This window comes from Magallana gigas, chromosome 5, assembly GCF_963853765.1.
Source record: "Magallana gigas chromosome 5, xbMagGiga1.1, whole genome shotgun sequence".
Taxonomy (NCBI): Eukaryota; Metazoa; Mollusca; class Bivalvia; order Ostreida; family Ostreidae; genus Magallana; species Magallana gigas.
Genome location: NC_088857.1, coordinates 18159896 through 18181497, shown reverse-complemented (window position 1 = coordinate 18181497; position 21602 = coordinate 18159896). Strand labels below are relative to the sequence as shown.

Below are 21602 nucleotides of genomic sequence, written 5' to 3'. Positions count from 1 at the left end.
TGAACATTTATCATCTAGGTAAAAAACTATGAATACCATCTTGGCTATTTCTTCTGAATAATGGAAAGAAAGACCGGATGATATGGCATGTCAAACGTTGCAATATTCAATCTTTTCCATTTGTATTGTATAAATATTCATTTGTATTGTATGATTTTCTATCTGTTTGTATAATTTTCCATTTGTATTGTATAATTAATCATTTGCATTGTTTAATTTTCGATTAAAATTGTATGATATTCCATTTGTATTATATGATTTTCCATTTGTATTGTATGATTTTCCATTTGTATTGTATGATCTTCCATTTGTATTGTATAATTTTCTATTTGCATTGTATAAATTTCATTTGTATTGTATAATTTTTAATTTCACGTAGGAAAACGTTCTTGATAAATATGTATATATAAATGAAAAGCTATAATACGAGTATGATGGACTTGGGATTTCGTGAATTGCATTTCGAATATCCTCAAGTTGTGAAATGATGTTTTAATTAAAAGCATAAATATAATTAGCGAGTGGAATTATAAGCTGATTTAAATAAGTGGATTAAAAACAGATCTTGACTATGGCGAACTTTAAAAACTAAGCAAGCGAAGTGATATTTTTCACTTGTTAAAAGTTTGAACCTTTAGAATTCTGAATTAAGTTTCAAGTATCCTGAAATTGCGGAATAATTCTGGGTCCATTGATACCATGATATTTTGTAAATACTCTCAAAAGACACTTTGAGAAATTAAGGCGAAACGAGGTATAAATATTTATCGTTTTTCGTTTTCTGACAGTTGACTGATGAAAAAACCCCCATCTTATTTATTGACTTTAACTATCTTTAATACATAAAGGAATCAAAAGGTCATGAACAATTAAAATATGTTAAATTATGCAAATGAAACGGAAATAAATAAATGAACAAAATACAGAACAATATTACTTAATGAAAGTTACATTTAACTAACTAGAGAGACTTCTGGCAATCTTGTAATTCTTGAAGCGGAAATACTGTGCAGTCTGTTGGACGACACCTGTTTCACACATATCAAAATCGAATTTGTTATTCCGAAAACGAATAGATCATTAGGACACAAAATCATTTTATATAAGAGCAGGTAGAATATTTGATATTTACATTTGATATAACATTTTAATTAGATTATTTCCATAGAGCAAAGTACATTCTCAGCTGGCATTGTATTTTAAAAATACATTGTTCACATATAAAATGCTAAACAAATGTATATATCTAACCCAAAATAATTTTAACTCATTAAAATTAAACGAATTATCCTCTCAATTAAAATAGGGAAATAGAAATTTAGCCCATTTTTTGTTAAGCCCATGACACGTGACATGTCTGTTTGTGTTGGCGTCATTAAACAAAGTCGAACGAGATAAAGATGGTGATGCTTTCCTCTAAGTACATGTGCTAGTTCCTGACGATAACATCAAGACATTGTCCAAAAAGAATACTCTAAACTTGATATATTTCCTGGGTCAGGATAGGTTCCACATTTATTTAGTTTCCACATGTTGTCTCAACGGTGGTAATGTACTTTGAATTGTTCATAATCTTTAAAGGTACAACAACTTATAGCGAAAAAAGCTTCTAATATCTATTAGCAGGTTATTCAACAATCCTCATCCTTGTAAAAGTAAGGCTAGTTTAGACTGTACAGAAGGACAAAAAGGAGCTAACAATCCTGATTTTCTAAATTAGGCTAGGTAGCTATAGTTGTACAGAAGGAGAATGTATTACAAAAAAAAAGAGACAGTTGCTGTGAATCATTAGCTGGTATATCCTTTCCTGCATGAATACTACTGTAAATTAAAGAGCAAGTTCACAATAAGGTACTTTTAGCTCTGACCCTATTCTTGGTGTTTGTCAGTGAAATGTCATTGGAAGCTTTTGGGGAATTTTTTGCTTTGGTATTTTCATATCCCGTATTCCTTTTGACATTCGGAGCTATTTCAAAGTTTACCCCTTTTAAGTTCTTGCTGTCAGATTTCTTTTTGTTGATGTTTTTCACAATTTCATACTCATAATCTGGATGAAAGACATTGTCCTTATCGGATTCGCCAGTCATATCGTACAAACTGCTTGGCTTTAGAAACTGGTCATAGCATGGTTCACTTTTGGCCTCTGACGAAGACTGAATGTGTTTCCTCTGAGATCGAAGACAGTCGTACTCCCCAACCTGTAAATCTACGTAGCACTTCTCAGTGGGTTTCACCAGGGCATAGTTTTCATGGTCATTTGTATCGTCATTCTCGTTTTCGTTACACTCCATTTCCTCAACCCTTTCCACATCTGGTGGTAGATTGATGCTAACATGCTCACGATGATCATTCGATCTTTTTCGTTTCTTCTGCACAACTCTGTCAAACAAAACCACTTTTATGATATATATATATATATATATATATATATATATATATATATATATATATATATATATATATATATATATATATATTTATAATTTCCCAATACAACAAAAAATAAATAAATCGGCACAGTTTTAAATAATTTAAAAATAATAAATATCCAGATTAAAATCACAAATTGATCCTATTAACCGCAAACGTTTTCACAATTCCTGGCTCTTCAGGCAGTTATGTACAAAATGAGTGTTCATATATATATATATATATATATATATATATATATATATATATATATATATATATATATATATATATATATATAGTAGGTATTTAAAACCAGAATCCGAAAATTATTCTTTTTCCAAATTTATATTCATAATTATATACCATTTTAAAACTACATTAATTTTGTTTTACAGATAAAAACCAACGTTCATTCACGCGCAAATCTCGGTGTCGGGAATACATCTTGGCGAAAAAATTCATTTTGTGTAACGTCAGACGCGACTTATCTTCAATTAGTTTTGAATTGTTCTATCTCGTAATCTGAAGATTTCCACAAAGTAATTCTGTAATAATATTTCAATTTACACGATATTTTTCCGGTTTGGAAATATTTTAACAATGGAAAATATATACTATGACTTTATTTATAAATGTTCAGTTGCATTTTACATACTACAATGTAGAAAATCCAAAATATTTTAATTTCAAAAATAACCTAAGCAATTTACCATAAATTGTTTGGCATTAACAGGAAAAGATGCAAAGCAAATAAAAATGGAATAAATATCTAAAATTGAGAAACGCCTCGGCTGTCATTACGGTCAGCTAAATCTCTTCATCGAGAAAATAAGTCTAAACAAATTGGTAAGTATTTTTCATATCGTGGAGTTTCAAATAACGAAATTTTAAAAAATGACAAATTAAATTTGATTTTATAGAGTGGTGTTATAAACACACAAATATGCTTCTTTCCTACCTTGTCTTGATACATACGAATACAGTCAGGACCAGCATGGCTCCTATCACACCACCCATAATCTGAGTATGGGTGTCTTTTAAAATGTCCTGAATAATATCTTTGTAAAGAAAATACCAAATATCAAAAACCAAATCAAAATTTTAAGCAGCAAGTAATGAAGAATTTACCTTATTACTCCTTCCCAATAACAAAACTATTACTAAGTATTCACAGTTATAAAAAGATGTCCTATGCCCGTTCTTTGTCAAAAATAAAAAGGAATTACAAAAAAAAATTATGATAAGAATTTCGAACGCACCAAAGTTAAGTAAAATTAGAACACATTCTCCTTAAAGCTTTAAAATGAAATATAATTTGCATTCACACTCTCAAATAATGATTATAAAAAGAATTTGGACAAAGCGTTTTTGACTAAGAAATGAAACAAAATTCGAACATATTATTTTACGATGAGATATGAGCATGCGCCACGAAAAGATTGCCATCATACCTTTGTGGGTAGTATGCATGATTGAACTTGGGTGTGAACTGATTTCTACTGATGCAGAAGTCGTCAGTGACCCCTGAGTAGAACTATTAGACGGGCTGCCGCCTATTGTATTGGCTGAAATTTGGTATGATAAACAAATTAATCAGCTGAAAAAGTTAAATGCTTCGTCTTTCACTATTCTGTCAGTTAAACTTAACACAAGTTTTCACACATACAAGTTTGTCAGTGTTAAATATTACTATGCTATACAGAACATGAATCTTTTATTCTAAAAAATTAATAAAAATTAATTTTATTTTGCAAATTTCATTATAATTTTAAACGAGCTGATTATTAAAATCAAACCAATTATTAGGTATCAAAGGTATAATTGTTTACATAATACATAAACAGAAATACGCCCAGTTAATGTACCTGTATCATTTGAACACATATCAACAAATGCGCTGACCATAACACATCTATATTCCAGGATTACGTAGCATTTTATGTTACCTTCTCAGTCTTGAAGGGATTGGTTTATATTACATACATGCTCCAATTTATAACTTTATATATTGCTTCCTGTTTAAAGTGATCAAAATCACAGGATAAATAACCGGAAGAATGAATGTGACAGTTTTTATTGTTGAAGTTTTGGAAGACGGATGCAATATATTTTTAGAATCAAACCTCTGTCTCCGTGAAAGGAATATATGCAATCGGAAACAGCAATCTGAGAGGGAGGATACCATGCCATTTCAATTTGAAGTTGAAATAGATAAAAAAATTTTTGGTTCACTACATTGATCACCGCCTTCAAAATTAACGCGAACAGGTAATGGACGAGGCAGATATAGCAAGTTATGAAAGGATATTTTGGCGAGGGTCAAGCGAATTCATTCATTAAGACCAACTATGGACAAATAAAAATACTAATATAATTCATTTTGTTTGTCGACATTTTGTCTGTCAATGCGTATAAGAATTGATGTCAATCCCAAAAGTTTATAATTTGCTTTTTTCCCCACAGTCATGTTTCCTTCGTCCACAATTAGTGTTGCCTGCAAAAGGCCTTGTCAGGGTGTAAGGTGACTTGTTCTTATGTCAATGCTAAGAGTAAACGAGAGTTTATATGCTTCATTTATTATCTTCATTAATTGTTAAAAAATTGATTTTCTATTCACATTCATGTTGAAGCCAAACGATTTTGATTTGTTTTCTTAAAGTCGTATTTAATAATACTTTGCTAGAGTTAGATGTTAAGATGTTAAGTGTCCTTCTTATACATGTAATATTACTTGAAAAAAAACAATTGAAAAACTTTGTCTTACACAATTTTTATATTCAAATAAAAGTATCATAAGATTAGTTATCTTCACAACATCTTAGCTAATTGTTATTACTTATTCACTTGACAGAAGTGGCTATCGAAAGATCAGGCTCAGATAAGTGTTACATCATCTAGAATAAATAATTATATTAATCAATTAAATCGTTGGATCGTTACTTTTGGTACGAAGTTGACAGTATGGATAAGATAATGTACAATGGGTTTTTGAACAAATTAAAAATTTATTCAAAACATCTGCAAGTTCGTTTTGTAGTACATGTATCATGGAAACAGTGTTGAGGAGATGAGAGAACAACCCGAATTTCCCACTTAACCGATTTACTTTCATACTAAGTCTTGTTTAGTTATGGTAGATAAAATTAACAGTTATGGAAACCAACTGGTTTAAAATGTAACACACACTTACATTTTATATCTCTCTCCATCTCTGTTGTTTCAAATAGAAGCAAATTCCAATTGGTTTCACGATCTTTGTCGATCAATTAACAGATAATGCTCCCGCTTTTAAAGCGCTAAGCATAGCTAAGCGCTTTATTGTCGTTAGACTTCTATTTCCATTACATTAAATAACCGCCCTTATAAGCAGAAATATACATTATTTAAACTGGTTAGGGAAGCAGTTTTAGGGGCTAACGCACATAGTTGCACGGGCTATTGTGAATATAAAGTACAGGCTGTTGTGAATCTAAGGTTAGGGAGAGGACTTAAATAGGCAAAGCCTGATGTACAATCCTATTATACATGTTCTTATTTGCATAATAAAATATTTGTTAAATTAATTTAAATCTAAGGAGCGAGGCTTATGTACACCACTGCAGGGGCTGCCACGCAGTGATGAGGAATATAGTGCCTTAACAGAAGCTGAAATATAGACAAATCAAATCGAGTTTTTCTAACTAAGCTTGCACAAAGTAAATTTCCTTTAGAACCAAGCTAAGTTAGCGCTTTTAAGTACTATCAGTACTTTGATTTTTATTTAAATTTTGTTATTAAAGCATCAAAGCATTTTAAGTCTTAGCTTGTTAAGATTGATATGAGTAAACACAAATTGTACTTATATGCAACGTTTATATGAAACATTTAGTGCTTCATCGCATTTTATTTTAAAAACAACTAGTTATTTTTAAGCATTCCTATCTCTTGAACTTAGTGCTTAGGCTGTTCGAGTAATGTCTGTATTAACTTTCTCCACCGTCACCCATTTTCAAATCACTCAACTCATTCCTCCACTCAACTCTTTCAAAATAAAGTGTATTTATGTTGGATCAATACTCAAACTTGAGGCTGAGTGTTGACTTGAGGAAAGTTGGTTACAGCGGGGCCAGGTGAAAAAGTTGTACCAGATACTATAGTTTATCAGGAAATCACATCCAATGACGTGTGCAATAATAAAGTCGACAACATATATCCATCTGTGCTGGTACCAGCAATGGTTAGAAGACGAGAAATGGAGGCTGACTTTACTCAAGATCTTAACAATACAAATTCCTCTCCTGACTGATTTGAGTGACACTTTCTTTTCTGACCTTGTTGGCACTAAGCCGGTGAAAAGAAATCTTTATCAAAATTTAGAAGATGATGATAAGTCAAATCCTCCATTAAACCAAGACAAGGACATCCAGTCGGGAGCACTTATTTTCTATAAAACGCAAACTATACAAATATGTCCAACTTGGTAAGATGCACTAAACAACACAACTATGACAGGTCATTTAGGTGCCAATAATACTTGTAATAGCATTTTCATAGTTATTTTTTGGTCCTAAGTTAAGGCATTCATAAAGATCATATTTCATACCTGTTATTTTGCTTGCACACTGGGTTACTCTCACCCATAACATATTTAAACATTAAGAAGTAATATATTCTTTGGATTTATTTACTTACATTAACAGAATAAAAATAAAGAAAATTAGAATGTATCTATGATTATATAAGCCACTTATGATGTGTGTACATCTGCATTTCTAAATATTAAAAAAAAGGTTAAAACTTCCTTAAGTAATGTACTCTAGATTAGAAAATTTTATAAAATAAAATTGATCATAACATTTCCTATCACTATATGTTATATAATAACTGACATGTGATCAACAAAAGTCACATGATCAACGTCCTGTCTCTCCTTAAATTCACTGGTAATTAGAACTTTTCACAAATGGCGTCATTCTCTTCAGTTTAATGTCTAGACAGCCTTGAATATATCATTGGTGTTGATTTTTTTTTTTATAAAGAGGTGCAATACCGTGAAATCTCAGACCGAATGTTTTGCTCTGCTCACTTCATGGATATGGTATTAAAAATAGATCCAAAAATATGCATTCACACTAAAGGAAATGTTTTAACGATTGTGATTATGAAATATTAAGTTACATCGTCACTTGTCATTGCCATTTACAAACGCTGTAAAAAGTACATGCATGCGGTAGTAATTCATTATTCACATAATAAAAAATTATAAACCGATTGCGAGGAATCAGACTCATGCCAAACGCATCATCTTACCTGAACATATACTGACTAAACATTTGCGCAAAAAGACACCAGCAGAACTTCAAAGTTTGCTGTCTGCGTGTATATCAAATTCTCACAGCTTTTAAAATCCGAAGACCATTAAATCTCAGGTAATATTGACAGACATATTGAACAAATCCATTTCAATTTCATAAAATTGTATCTTCATACCTTTTCCGGGTTGTAGATATACATCAACCTTTCCAGTCAACTCAGGGAAGTTTGATCAAATAAACAGCTGTTTTTAAGTGAAAGAGATAAATGGCCCTATATGCTTTTGATGATGTCAAAATGGTTTTTAGCATCTTTTTATTATGGACTTCTGAAAAATCCTAGATTGAAATGTTAATATTGTTTTTGTAACGATACAATATGACCTATAATGTCAATATGGCGTATGATTTTTTGTCAACAACTCCAGTTATTCTAATATTCGTTATCATATTACAAATCAATTAAATTAAAGTACTGCACTTGAAGTTTATTGCATTATTCTAATGAGCGCTAGTGGTATTATTAGATACACCGGGAAATACCGATTTATATCCTTTTAGAACGTATTTCAAACATTAATTTCAACTTTCAATTTTATCACTAATTAAATAAGATCACATCCAACACACACACACACACGCGCACACACACACACACACACACACACACACACACACACACACACACACACACACACACACACACACACACACACACACACACACACACACACACATACTGGTTTATATCACATAACGAGGTATAGATTTCCATGAAAACGTTCAGAGGTATATGCTTTCTACTGAAGTTACCGATAACTGCCATAGTAGATTTAGTTCGAATCAAACATTAAATTTCATCGATCATCCATAATTTTTAGAATTCTCAACGATAACCTTGCAATACAAATAGAAATTTTCTATACAACCCGAGGTATTCCTTTAATGGTCATGCCCAAATATGGTATATACCTCAGAGTGTATATATTCTGTTTCTACTTTTTTTCACATTTACTCAAATTATTAACGTTGTTTTAAATAAACGGAAGATGCTGATGTTTTAATAGTCATGGTCGACTGATATAAATCCAACAACTATAACTCTCGCGAATTATTCTTTGATTTATTTACTTTGCATGCAATATTCGCAAAATTCACAAAAACGGCATTCATGATACTCTAAAACGCCTTCAAGCTGAAATTTGATAGCACTGAAGAATTATAAGGGCAGCAATTTTAATGTTTTGTTCAGAATGGGTTGTAGCGACGCGAAAAGTAATAACGAAAAATGTAATAAATTCCCATTATTACATTTTGCGTTGAGATAAGCGCAAAATGTAATAAAGTTTGGGCTTTTTTTCCAGAGATACTAGTTTTTCTATTTTCTATTTATAATACTATGCAATGTATTTATGAATCCATTTTGAAATGGGTATATTAGAGGTAACCACGAGTGCAATTATGTGTTGATATCGTAAAATAACAAAATATATCTGATTGGAGCTAGTCATCATTATATAGTAATGACCGCTGATTGAATGAAAATGGCAAGCAAACGCTATTTTGATGGCATGTCAAAATTGCGATGTAACATGCACAGCAAATAAATCTTCTTTTTTTTTGGTTTTTTTTTTGCAAATATTATGATGAATAGGGCAATACCAAGGTTAATTTTGAGAACATGTCAGTTATGATTTAAAAATCATCGTACAATAAAAGTTACACTGATATGGAGTTAATTCAAGACCTGAAACGTTTTCATCCTACAGTAAATGTTATTTTATTCCCTAAAATATATTCAAAATGAGTATACAGTATAAAGATGGATTCAATCTAGATCAGTATGCATTCACTAAGACCAAGAGTGACACATTCGCTGTTGATATCTCCTTTGGTATCTATGATCAACATTAGCTGTAACATTATATTGTTATATTTACAAATTACAAATTAAGCTATAGTTAGTCCACTTTCTATCATAAGATTTTGCGTTATTATATTTTGCATCGAGATCAACACAAAATGTAATATCGAAAAATGTAAATAGGGGGGGGGGGGTTGTTTATGTATCATCTCAATCTCTTACAGAAATCATATGTATGCTAATAAACAGTTTAAGTTTTTAACGACTTGATTAATCCTACTTCATTTATTTAATGAATAAGGGATCATTCCTTGAATACTATGAGGTAATAATTTCGGTCGGGGCGTGATCAAATCCAATAATGCCCGAAGGGCTTTATGATAAATTCGATCACGCCCCGACTGAAATTATCCCTTTTATAATATTCAAAGAATGAATCATTATTGCTTATAGTTATACATATATATATATATAGTTATGCTTTTAGCCATTGTACGATTAAATATGTGGATATAAATTAGCAATGGCGCCTCAATTTGGCGTCATTGGAAGTTAAATGGGTTATATAGTACAAATTCGATACGTAATGTTATAATAGGCAAAGACACTTGAGAATGTAAATATATACTGCAAGATGTTTACATGTAATTTATTGACCAGCGAGCCTAAATAGTACATATTTTTAAAGAGACTTTCTATCACAACCAGATGATAAATGGAGGATTTCCTGTCAAACTGCAAATGTAGACATGTCCTTTTTCATTACTAAGGTTCAGAAAAATCTCAATTGGAATATGATAATCATAAGAGTTGCTTTAATGAACTCTTTCTCTAATTTCTGAAATACTTGTCATTCTTTTTAGATTAAAAGTGCATTATTCAAAATAAAACAGAATCAGAATTTCATGTGAATATGCATTTTAACTTCCCAATAACTAAACATATCTGCAAATTAAAAACAATGATTCTAGAGATCTAAACACAAACACCTTAAAAAGTAAAATAAACAACCAGGACTGATGGACTTTTTGATAGACAAGAGTAAATCTTTTTACCCTGTAAATTCTTGCAAAAAGTATAAGGTCAAAAAATTGTCGTGAAGCAAGTATAACAATTTTTTTTTTTTTTTATCTTTATTAATTCATCAAAATGACTTTGTCATTATAAACAAAATACATACGTGCAACGAAAAGAAAATCATCCAATATATTTTCACTTATTAATAAGTAAATTACAGCTTTGTTAAATGAATAAACAATATTTCAAAGGAATTAATTCCCGTTTTTTTTAATCTTTATTAATTCATTGAAATTACTTTGTCGTTATTTAGAAAAAATACATACGTGCAAAGAAAAGAAAATTATCCAATGTATTTTCACTTATCAATAAGTAAAATACAGCTTTGTTAAATGAATAAACAATCTTTCAAAGGAATTAATTCCCAGTTTAAAAACAATCAATTTTTTGAAAATTTCAATAAATTTGAACAGTGATGTTTACACACTAAAAAAGCAAGGTGATTCTTCAAGTTCTAACACAAAATCACTTCTTTGTGTATAAAATTGAATTGTTTTTAAACCAAACAGGCCAACAGGCATTAACGGTCACCTGAGTAACTAGCCCAGACACAGACCTCAATAAAGGAATATCATATATGCATGTAATTAAACTACACTCTGGAGTAAAAAAACTAATATAAAATTTACAACTGAATTCAGTTTTCTTTCAGATGTGTGGAAGTATAGATTTTCTTTTTAGCATTTTGGCCCTGCTGACCAAGGACACAGTGTGGAAGAGAAATGAAATTACCATTTATGTTCCCCTTACCCAAATTATACATCATATCGAAAGAATTTGGAAAAATTAGGCCATGTAGTTTGAAAGAAATTAAAATTATTTAATTGTCAACACAAAATGAACACCACATGACGACAAACAAAAACCAATTGCAAAAAGTCCTAAAAAAAATGTTCCCACAATTCTTGCAAGGCTTCTTTATTGAATTTGCTTCCTCTTCCTCTCGACATACAGTTTTACCTTTAATGAAATGCAAAATCATTTTTGAATTCATTTATTCATTCAACAGTTAAAAAACAAATGAGTATAGGGTATAAGTTAAAAATGAATAGTGAGGTACTTGTGAAAAAGTTCATAAATAAATCCAATATATATGAATTTACATGTATCTCAATTTAAAAGTGTTTCTCAAATTAATTTTTTTTACTGATACCCAAATTAGCACTTTCAGCGATTCTTTAATAAATACACATATACCTCAATATGCATTATGGGTGTTTCCCAAATATAGACACACATATACCTCACTATGTATTAAGGGAATTTCCTAAATAGAGACACACATACCTCACTATGCATTATCAGTGTTTCCCAAATATATACACACATACATGTATACCTCACTATGCATTATGGATGTTTCCCCAATATAGACATATATACCTCACTATGCATTAGTGGTGTTTCCCCAATATACACACACATATACCTCACTATGCTTTGTGGGAATTTCACAAAAAGAGACATATATACCTCACTATGCATTATCAGTTTTTCCCCAATATATACACACATATACCTCACTATGCATTATAGATGTTTCCCCAATATAGACATATATACCTCACTATTCATTAGTGGTGTTTCCCTAATATACACACACATATACCTCACTATGCTTTGTGGGAATTTCCCAAAAAGAGACACATATACCTCACTATGCATTATCAGTGTTTCCCCAATATATACACACATATACCTCACTATGCATTATGGATGTTTCCCCACGACATATATATACCTCACTATGCATTATGAGTGTTTCCCCAATTTAAACACACATATACCTCACTACGCATTATGGATGTCTCTCCAATATAAACACACATATACCTCACTATGCACTATGGATGTTTCCCCAATATAGATAAACATATACCTCACTATGCATTATGGGACAGGGTGTTTCCAAATATAAACACACATATACCTCACTATGCATTATCAGTGTTTCCAAATATAGATACGCAGACACTGCATCAGTTTTTTATAGTATGCACACATACCTTCCTACAAATTATCAGTGATTTCTCATTATAGACACAGATGTAGACTACCTTAAATTTAAGTGTTCTTGAAACTGTTTTATTTTTAATTCTCTACAAATTGGATGCCAATGAAAATGAATAAAACCACAGTTCTTGAATGAAACTATAGTTCTAAATATTCAAGTCATATCACAAGAGTCATACTTGGGAAATGTTAAAAAGAAAATCAGCATTAGAATCTTTAAATTCAGTTTTCTATTTTCTAGCTCGTTCTTTCCCAACATGATCATCCCCATCTTCATCATTATGATCACCATTGCCATCATGTTCATCACTCACATCTTTGTCTACAACATACAGCTACGAAATATAATTGTTTTCTATTCAAAATAAACTGATACTCCACCAAGCATTATTAGTTTTTCTTAAAAATAAATACACATATACCTCACTATGCATTATGAATAATTCCTCAAAATAGACACACATATACCTCAATATGCATTCTCAGTGTTTCCCTAATATTGATACACATATACCTCACTATGCATTATGGATGTTTCCCTAATATAGACATATATCTCAGTGTGTATTATAGGCGCTTCCCCAATATAAACACACATATATACCTCACTATGCATTTTGGGTGTTTCCCCAATAAAAACACATATACCTCACTATGCATTATGGGTGTTTCCCCAATATAATCACACATATACCTCACTATGCATTATCAGTATTTCCCTAAAATTAACACACATATACCTGACTACATGTATGTATTATGGATATTTCTCCAATAAAGACACACACACATACCTCATTGTGGGTGTTTCCCTAATATAGACATATATACTTCAATTTGCATTATGTTTGTTTCCCCCATTTGAATATAAACATAGATACCTCACTATGCATTGTGGGTGTTTCCCCAATATAAACACACATATATACCTCACTATGCATTATCAGCGTTTCCAAATATAGATACGCAGACACTGCCTCAGTGTTTTCTAGTATACACACATAGGCACCTTACTACAATTTATCAGTTATTTCTCAATTATAGACACACATGCAGACTACCTTTAATTTAAGTGTTCTTGAAGCTTTGTTTTACAATATTCTACAAAAACTGATGCCAATGACAATGAATAAAACCACAGTTCTTGAATGAAACTACAGTTCTAAACATTCCATTCATATCGCAAAAATCATACTTTGAAAATGTAGAAAGTTTTTCAGCATAAGGATCTTCAAATTCATTGTGTTTGTATTGTGACATATGCTTTGAAAAAGGACTCTTGTGCTTTTACCTGTCGGGAGTTTTGAAGGCTTAGGTCCAGTTTTCTTTTTTCTGGCTCGTTCTTTTCCATCATCATCATCATCATCATCATCATCATCATCATCATCATTTGAATATATGTCTACAATTAAAAGAAACAAATGGAGTTATGTTAATAATATCAACAAAATACAGACACTAGGTTAAAGGAATTTTCAAATGACAGTTTTTGATCTTATTAGTCAACTCATTTTCTTATCTGCGACTTTTAATTTTAAAATAACATTTCTTTGTTATATTAGCCAACTAATTTTCTTATCTGACCATTATCTTTTAATTTAATTGCCTATTACAAGTTTACTTGCAATAAAAATATTAACCTTCACAGGCAATTTCATCTAAGGACTTTCCACTAAATTTAGAAATGTATCCATTGTCAAATGCAGTCAAAAATGTTCCCATTCTACATATATGTAGCAATATGTAGTGTTTCATTTGGCAGTCTATAAATAGATTTAAGATTTTGAATGTAGAATTAGCTTAAACATCACAGACCCATAAAATTAGCGATTTTGCATGACATCAACTTATACAAGATGGCAATACCTTCTTCTTATTGTGTCCTCCTATAATGTGGATTTAAACAAGGACATACTTTGAGAAATGAAATCCCATTAAATTACAAAAATATATAATGCATTGAATTCAGCTGCAGATAAAAAGCAAAGAAAATTTTTTCCATTAATAAAAAGCTCCAACACATCAAGAGAAAAATCTGCACAGAAAGAACAAGATTCTGAATATTCAAAATCTGAATCAAATGCTAAAAGCCTAATTGGAAATTCATCATCCATGCTAGCTATATTTACTCATTATACATGGTTGCTCTTGATCATTTTATCTACAAAAAAGAAATTAAACCATCTGTTAAATGTTAAATATTATAACAATTAAAACATTTAAGTATGTATCAAATAAAATGTTACAAATGTGAGGTGCATAGCTCACTTCTCTTCAATAAAAATGGCTTTAATAAGAGGCAAATTTCAAATTTCTGCCTATCTACCATCAACAAACCTACATGTAGTACTTAACAAACAAAAGGTCCACAGGTCTTGACAGCCACATGAACACCATAGCCTTTAGATTGATCTGCCAGAGGGTCTAATATTTATGCATGTTAAATTTCATTTTGAATTCTAAAAGTCTTTGATGTTTGAAAAACATTTCCTAATCCTTAAAAAGGAGCGGGAAGTTGGAAGAATCTCAAACTATTCATATCCTAGCCAAAGACGCCAAAAATTGTAAACTTTTGGTACAAAGAGGCTTTTAATGGCCAATCTTTCTTATATTCAGTATTATTTCAATATACATGTTACATGCATTTTTTATTAACAATGCATTTAGTTTATTTCCAAAGACTGTAAAAGTAAAAAATAATATACCAGTACTTTGAAATTCAATGCATTTTCACTCTCTGGCCAATTAACATATGCTACAAAATGGAAGTTAAAAAAATCGCAATACATGACGGTGTTTTCGGAGTCCGCCTGTTTAAGCTAACTTTGCATGCAAGTACAGTAAACTTAGGGAGGAAATTAAAAATATATATTTTTGTTATAAAAGTTACAGCCTGATTATTTTGAACCAAATCTGAAAAGAATAATGAGGGAAAAAAAACTCTGTAGATATTGCATATTGTCACCCCATTAAGTTTTAAAATGGGAAAACACACTAGTCAACAAACAGGGACCGTGTTAGGGGGGAAGATACAGCCTAGTATATGTGTTTTGACATTTCTTTTAAACTTAGAAATACATAACTCTCTCTCTCTCTCTCTCTCTCTCTCTCTCTCTCTCAATCTCTCTCTCTCTCAATCTCTCTCTCTCAATCTCTCAAAAATTCTTTGATGTTAGTTGATAATTGTCAAAATATCACTTAATTGACAAGGTAACATGTTGTGTGTAAATTTTGCTGAGCTGCGCTCGTCACAACGGTCCGTAAAACATATTATGCATCTAAATGCATTCGTCTATTAAAGCTTTGAAATGTGGGGAGGAGCTTAAAATCTACAGGGATCGAATGTAATCAGTAAAGTCGTACCATATATTATGCTGTGTATCTCTCAATAAGTAAGACTCCGCCACTACATTTTGGGGCTATCCCGTGATTTATTGTAAATAATTGTAATCCCGATCCCGTTTCAAAATAAAATAAAGACAATTTATCGGGAGGGGGGGGGGGGGGCTTATCATCTGAAATCTTGACAAGCTAAAAAAAGTTATTTCCCAAAATCATGAAATCCTTAATCCGTGTGGGAAGGGGGGGGGGGGTGTTGTATATCAATAACTCAAAAAAATCTTACCTACAAAAACATTTTCACAAGATCATGAAATTCCTAATCCGGTAATTATTAATTTTTCCTTATATTCATTTCAATTCCTTACATTCTACCGGAAGCTTCCTGGTAATTTCTTTAAGAAAAATTATGTTTGCTGAGAGAAAAAAGTGGGGGAGGGGTTGGACTAGCCCCTCCTTGATGCAATGTGCGTTATGGTTAGATCTAACTTTGCAAAAAACATTGAGTTACTTTTTGTAATTTTTCAAATAGTGTCACACAAAAGAAAACCAGTCACCTTTTATATTTTTCATTACAAGTGATTAATACCAGGAATCTTAACAATCAAAAAAAAGGTATCCTTATGGTTCCGACGCCTATGGTTAAAACATCTTAATGACAAAATTTATGCCTTTTTCATACATCATCCGAATAATGAAAGTGTTCATTGTTATTTACATGTATCATTAACTTGATTTGATCAATATGAAGCATTTCCAAATGTAGGAATATACTATTATTTGTTTGCGACAAAATATTCTCTGGTTGAATTCACCTGGTAGGGATGATTTTGAGGTTTTTCACATTCCAACATTCTACTTACCATGCATTCATCGTTTGATAAAAATATCCCATATCTTCTAAAACCAGTTTAGCAACAATAAAGGAAACGTAACTTTCGAAAAGGATTAAAAATCCATTATCATAACTGTAAACATCACAACCATCAATAATATCAAAATCCTTTAAAACTAAAAAACACGATGATTGCAAAACGAATATACCAAACATGCACATCATTTGTTTGTGAATCTGAAAATTAATAGTTAAAAGGATGGAATTAGTTTTGTGAACACTGTTTGCATTTGGTAGAGAGAGGGAGAGAGAGAGAGAGAGAGAGAGAGAGAGAAAGAGAGAGAGAGAGAGAGAGTTTGTAAAATATCAAAATCGTTAAAATGCCAGGAAAACTAAAGATATATCGAACTATATTCTATGTTGAAATACTCTTATCATATCCATGTAAATTCTTACTTCTTTCTTTTATATTCATATCCTTCCTTACAATATAATTATATAATTATACTTAATCATCACATGCATGGATCACTATCTGAGTCTCATGAGAGAGAGAGAGAGAGAGAGAGAGAGAGAGAGAGTAAGCTGCCTTGCAATTTTGTTAAATTCTATCATTATGTTGCTGGGTTTTTTGCTGTTGTTATCTTCAATTTAACACAATATCTGCTGATATATATCCTCGCCTAATAATTTAAACTTCATTTCTGCATTGTAGAAGAACTTATAAAGTAATTTTGGTTATTCACAACTTAAGTTGAATTTATCAAACTTAAGATTTTTTTTAAAATCAAGATGAATCAATTAAAAACTCACAGCCATGTCCATTTTCATCAATAATGTTTTTGTTTCATTGTATGCAATGACTGTTTAGTACTGTGAATGTCATGTGCGTTCATTAGTTAAAAAAGCACGTTTATATATTTATCATGAGAAGAAAATCGCTTTCATGATGCAAGTTAAATCAATTTCATGTAGAGGCAATTCGAATTTTCTCATACGCGCAATTCATGAAAACTACTATATATTGTAATGTATAGAACTATATATCTTGAAAACTTTAAAATTGAACCAATTTTTCATAAATTCATATTGCTTTAACCCCTTTTTGTAATGAAGAACATGAAATCTGTTTTAAATCTTACCTAAGTTTTAACAACGGACATGATAGAGAAATAGACGTGTTTGTTGCTTTTCAAAAATCGTTCCTGTTTTATTTTAATTATCTTATAGCATTTTGCACCTAAGCATGTTTAACAGTAAATACGTTTCTTGTTAGAAAAAGAATAAGAGATAGAATCTTTCACATGTACTTACCTATTTATCTGAATTTGTGCCACGATGTAATCCAATCAAAATGTCCGAGACTCTCGAATGTAATGTTTTGATTTCCGAGTAATGTTAAACAGCCAATCAAATTTTCAGCCAATCAGAGGCCTTGTTTGACAAAGTGTGTGCTCAAAGTTGAAAATGACAAAATACGACCCGATGTTGATAGAACACACACCTACCAACCATTTGACGTCCTACCGAGGTTATTGCTTAATTTAAACCACGTAATCCCTGCATGCTGTACACGCATAAAATGAGGTATACATTCCGAGGTTACGGGAAAAGTACCTCGGTATTTAACACATACCTCAATACGTTGGTGTGTAAACAGAAACAATACCTCGGAAGTGTACATAGACAAACACACACACACACACACACACACACACACACACACACACATATATATATATATATATATATATATATATATATATATATATATATATATATATATATATGCACACACATACTCTGTCACTTTTGTATTAATTGGCTAATTGGCCGTGAACTTGATATCACTGTTTAATCTTTTTTCTTCTTTATATTTTCTAATTTGCAGATAGTTAGTAATTCATTTTCCCTATTTGTGTGTCGATCGATTAAATCTGCAGTTTCTAAATTTAACTTGGAGACTGAAAGGTTGTGCACAATTGATAATTGAACACTGGTTAGAAAACGAATGTATAGTATGTGTTTGACTTTCATTTACTTTCGTTTCTTTCGTTTCTTTCATTTAGGTAAAATTAAAAGGGAGATATGTAGGTGTCATTGTCACATTTTGTTCTATAAAGATAAAGAATGAGTGTGCGTTAGAACTCTTCCATTTAAAGTCATGTTTTAAAATAGAATGTATGCATTAACTTCGCTTTTTTTTTTACAATTATAACTTCCGTAATCTGTACTACCGATTAAATTCTTAAATTTCTTTTGGCTTGAGATAACTGTTTTATTCGATTACTTACTTATAATGTCAGTAGTTGCCTGGCATTTTATTTTTGCATTGATTGACTCAGAGTTTCATTAAAACAAAAATAGCAATTTTCTGTATCTTTACAGCCTTACATTAATTGCATTTTTAAATAACATTCGCAATATTGTCTAATAAGCATTAACATGTTCTAAAATGTGTTAAACAGCTAGTCTTGTCAATAAACGCATTTCAATTTTGGTGTTCTAAGAAGTAAGGAAATGATGACGTCAGGCTAACGTCGTAATGAAAATATAAGGTTTTGAGAAATCTTTTAAATCTATAAAGTTTTTTTGCCAAAAATTGGCCGAGAACACATACTGATATTTTTTTATGAATTGATTCATAATTATCTCCTCTGTTTTTGTGTTGAGTATGATTAATTTCGTCTGAATTGTTTAAAAGTTTGGAGCATAGTTTTGTAATGCGTTTCTCGGTTAAAATGTGCATTTTACTATATATTTCATTGAAATGGCGTTGCTTGATTTTATCAATGACACTGTATTTGAAACACGATAACATTATCACCGCGCAGACGAATCTTAAATAAATTTTAGAAATAAAACTATAAAACCTATGGATCGCGTGGACAAATTTTCAAGGTTGGTTTTCTCACAAGCAGGTAAACCCGCGAGCTACCTTTGGTAAACGTTCACCGATTGGTCCAATAAATGACACTCAAAGTAAAGAATTTTATTACACATCATAGTTAAAAAAGTGACCCCTTATCCTCGTTGGCAACATCTAATTATAACTTACCGTTGAAATCCTGGTTATATTATCTCTACCACCGTTTTCCCTTCTTATCCGTTTGTCAGGCACCAATTCGTTTTTGGTTTTGCTTTTTTAATAATTGTTTTATAATATGTTTTGAAATTTGCTAATATATAGTTTCCTTTTGAGAAACTACGGTTTGTTTGAGTTTTGTTTTCAATGATCAACAGGTGTTTAAGTAAATAAAGTAATGATTTGTGATCGGGTTCGTCCTTCACATTTGTACGCAAAACTTGTTTCTGTGACTGATGAATGTAAACCTTATTAAGCTTTAATTATGATAACATTCAACGGAGTAAGCAATCGGTTAAACAACTATAGTATGTATAAATGTGTTAGTTCCAATATAAAAACAAACGATTTCAAGGCTATATTGTTATTTACAAATGATTTTATTAAATGCTTCAATTACCAAACATGAGAATAATTTCCTGAAACTGAAAACCTAGGTGAAACGGGTTCATTTTTTTGGCATTGCACCATAGAGTAAAAAACATAATTTTCCCACAAAAGAGCACGTATACAAAATCCATGACTATTTATTATATCAATATCTGATTATATCCGTTTCTGAAATTAGTGCTATCCCATACAAGAACATTATACGGCATGTTATTTGTCATTTCTGCCTATAAATAAGCATACGTTTAACACATTTTCTTTAAATTATTCTTCTTACACATTAGGATTAACTTGTTCGATATACAAAAAATTTCAAGCTGTTAATAAAATATCTATTATACTCAAAGTGATATTTCCAATGGATCTAATTTTATGGCTTTTGGGGAAAACTTTCACTTACAAGTTACTGCAAGGACTGCACCTTCGTTACTTAAATTTTGCGTTTTGAAACGATATATTTTAGAAATCATTTTATTAACATTTCCATTTGAATAAATGATATTAATGATTGTTAAAATTTTTTAACAAATTTTACTCTTTCTGCTATACCGGTAACCTCCAGGGTTTTATAACACCGATATTTAACTGAAAAAAGTTTAAACCCCCCACCCCCCAATCATTCTCCACACAGTATTCCTTTGAATAATAGCTTCTATAGGTATAACTGGTGCCAAGTTATGTCAAACATTTCTTTAGAGTCTATGATGAAAATATATGAATTCATTACATAGTGAAGTAAGTAATATAATTAAAGGGGCATGGTCACGATTTCGGTCAAATTTTATTTTTATGTTTTTACTATTCGCAATGCTTTGGAAATGCATTTCTAACGATCAAATAAAATTTGAGAGTCACTCGTGGAGTTATAAGAAAGATACAGGGCTCACAATTCTTTGTAATGTAAACAAGGCTCGTGCCCTGTCTTTGTTTACAAAGGTTCAATATACAAGTAAAAATCCTTTTCCAGCTTATTTATCTATCTATTTATTTATTTTAAGCATGGATAAACAGTTCTTATTGTTTAATACATTCGTTTTAGGTTTAAAACTGAAAGTTTTACTTCAACGTTCAAAATGTAAACAAACGCTTTGTTTACATAACGAAAAATTTTAAGCTCTCGATCTCGCTTATAACTCAACAAATGACACTCAAATTTCGGTTGCCTATTAGAAATGCCTTTCTGAAGCATTGTAATTATTCAAATCGGAAAAATAATTTTTGACCAAAATCGTGACCATGCTCCTTTAAGAAAGTTTATTTCTATTGAAATCAATGCACATCGTTACAATAAATACA

At 30.9% G+C, this 21602-nt stretch overlaps 2 protein-coding genes across 7 annotated transcripts; both read right to left on the bottom strand.

The window, feature by feature from the left end:
- Positions 1-812: 812 nt before the first annotated feature.
- LOC105338944 (uncharacterized) lies at positions 813-19912 on the bottom strand. 6 transcript variants are annotated; one of them, XM_011444270.4, is made up of 4 exons: positions 19890-19912; positions 3864-3977; positions 3371-3470; positions 813-2379 (listed from the first exon to the last, which is right to left on the bottom strand). In XM_011444270.4, the coding sequence occupies exons 2-4, from the start codon at positions 3880-3882 to the stop codon at positions 1842-1844; spliced, it is 657 nt and encodes a 218-aa protein (XP_011442572.3). In that variant the 5' UTR covers positions 3883-3977; positions 19890-19912; the 3' UTR covers positions 813-1841. The 6 variants fall into 6 exon arrangements, with proteins under 6 accessions (XP_011442572.3, XP_011442571.3, XP_011442570.3 ...); XM_011444269.4 differs by lacking the exon at positions 19890-19912 and adding an exon at positions 7882-8066; XM_011444268.4 differs by lacking the exon at positions 19890-19912 and adding an exon at positions 7702-7875.
- LOC117680985 (uncharacterized) lies at positions 12881-16543 on the bottom strand. The gene is made up of 4 exons (XM_066086267.1): positions 14787-16543; positions 14298-14420; positions 13949-14059; positions 12881-12979 (listed from the first exon to the last, which is right to left on the bottom strand). Exons 1-4 carry the CDS (start codon positions 14788-14790, stop codon positions 12888-12890), a joined length of 330 nt encoding a protein of 109 aa, XP_065942339.1. The 5' UTR covers positions 14791-16543; the 3' UTR covers positions 12881-12887.
- Positions 19913-21602: the final 1690 nt, after the last annotated feature.

Coding starts and splice junctions, on each gene's coding strand:
- LOC105338944 (XM_034443880.2), bottom strand. CDS start 7,037: ATGTTATGGGTGAGAGTAACCCAGTGTGCAAGCAAAATAACAG. Junction 3,471..3,863: donor CATGCATACTACCCACAAAG/GTATGATGGCAA, acceptor TTCTTTACAAAG/ATATTATTCAGGACATTTTA. Junction 2,380..3,370: donor TTCGTATGTATCAAGACAAG/GTAGGAAAGAAG, acceptor TTTGTTTGACAG/AGTTGTGCAGAAGAAACGAA.
- LOC117680985 (XM_066086267.1), bottom strand. Junction 14,060..14,297: donor AGATGAAATTGCCTGTGAAG/GTTAATATTTTT, acceptor TTTTAATTGTAG/ACATATATTCAAATGATGAT. Junction 12,980..13,948: donor GCCTTCAAAACTCCCGACAG/GTAAAAGCACAA, acceptor TGTATGTTGTAG/ACAAAGATGTGAGTGATGAA.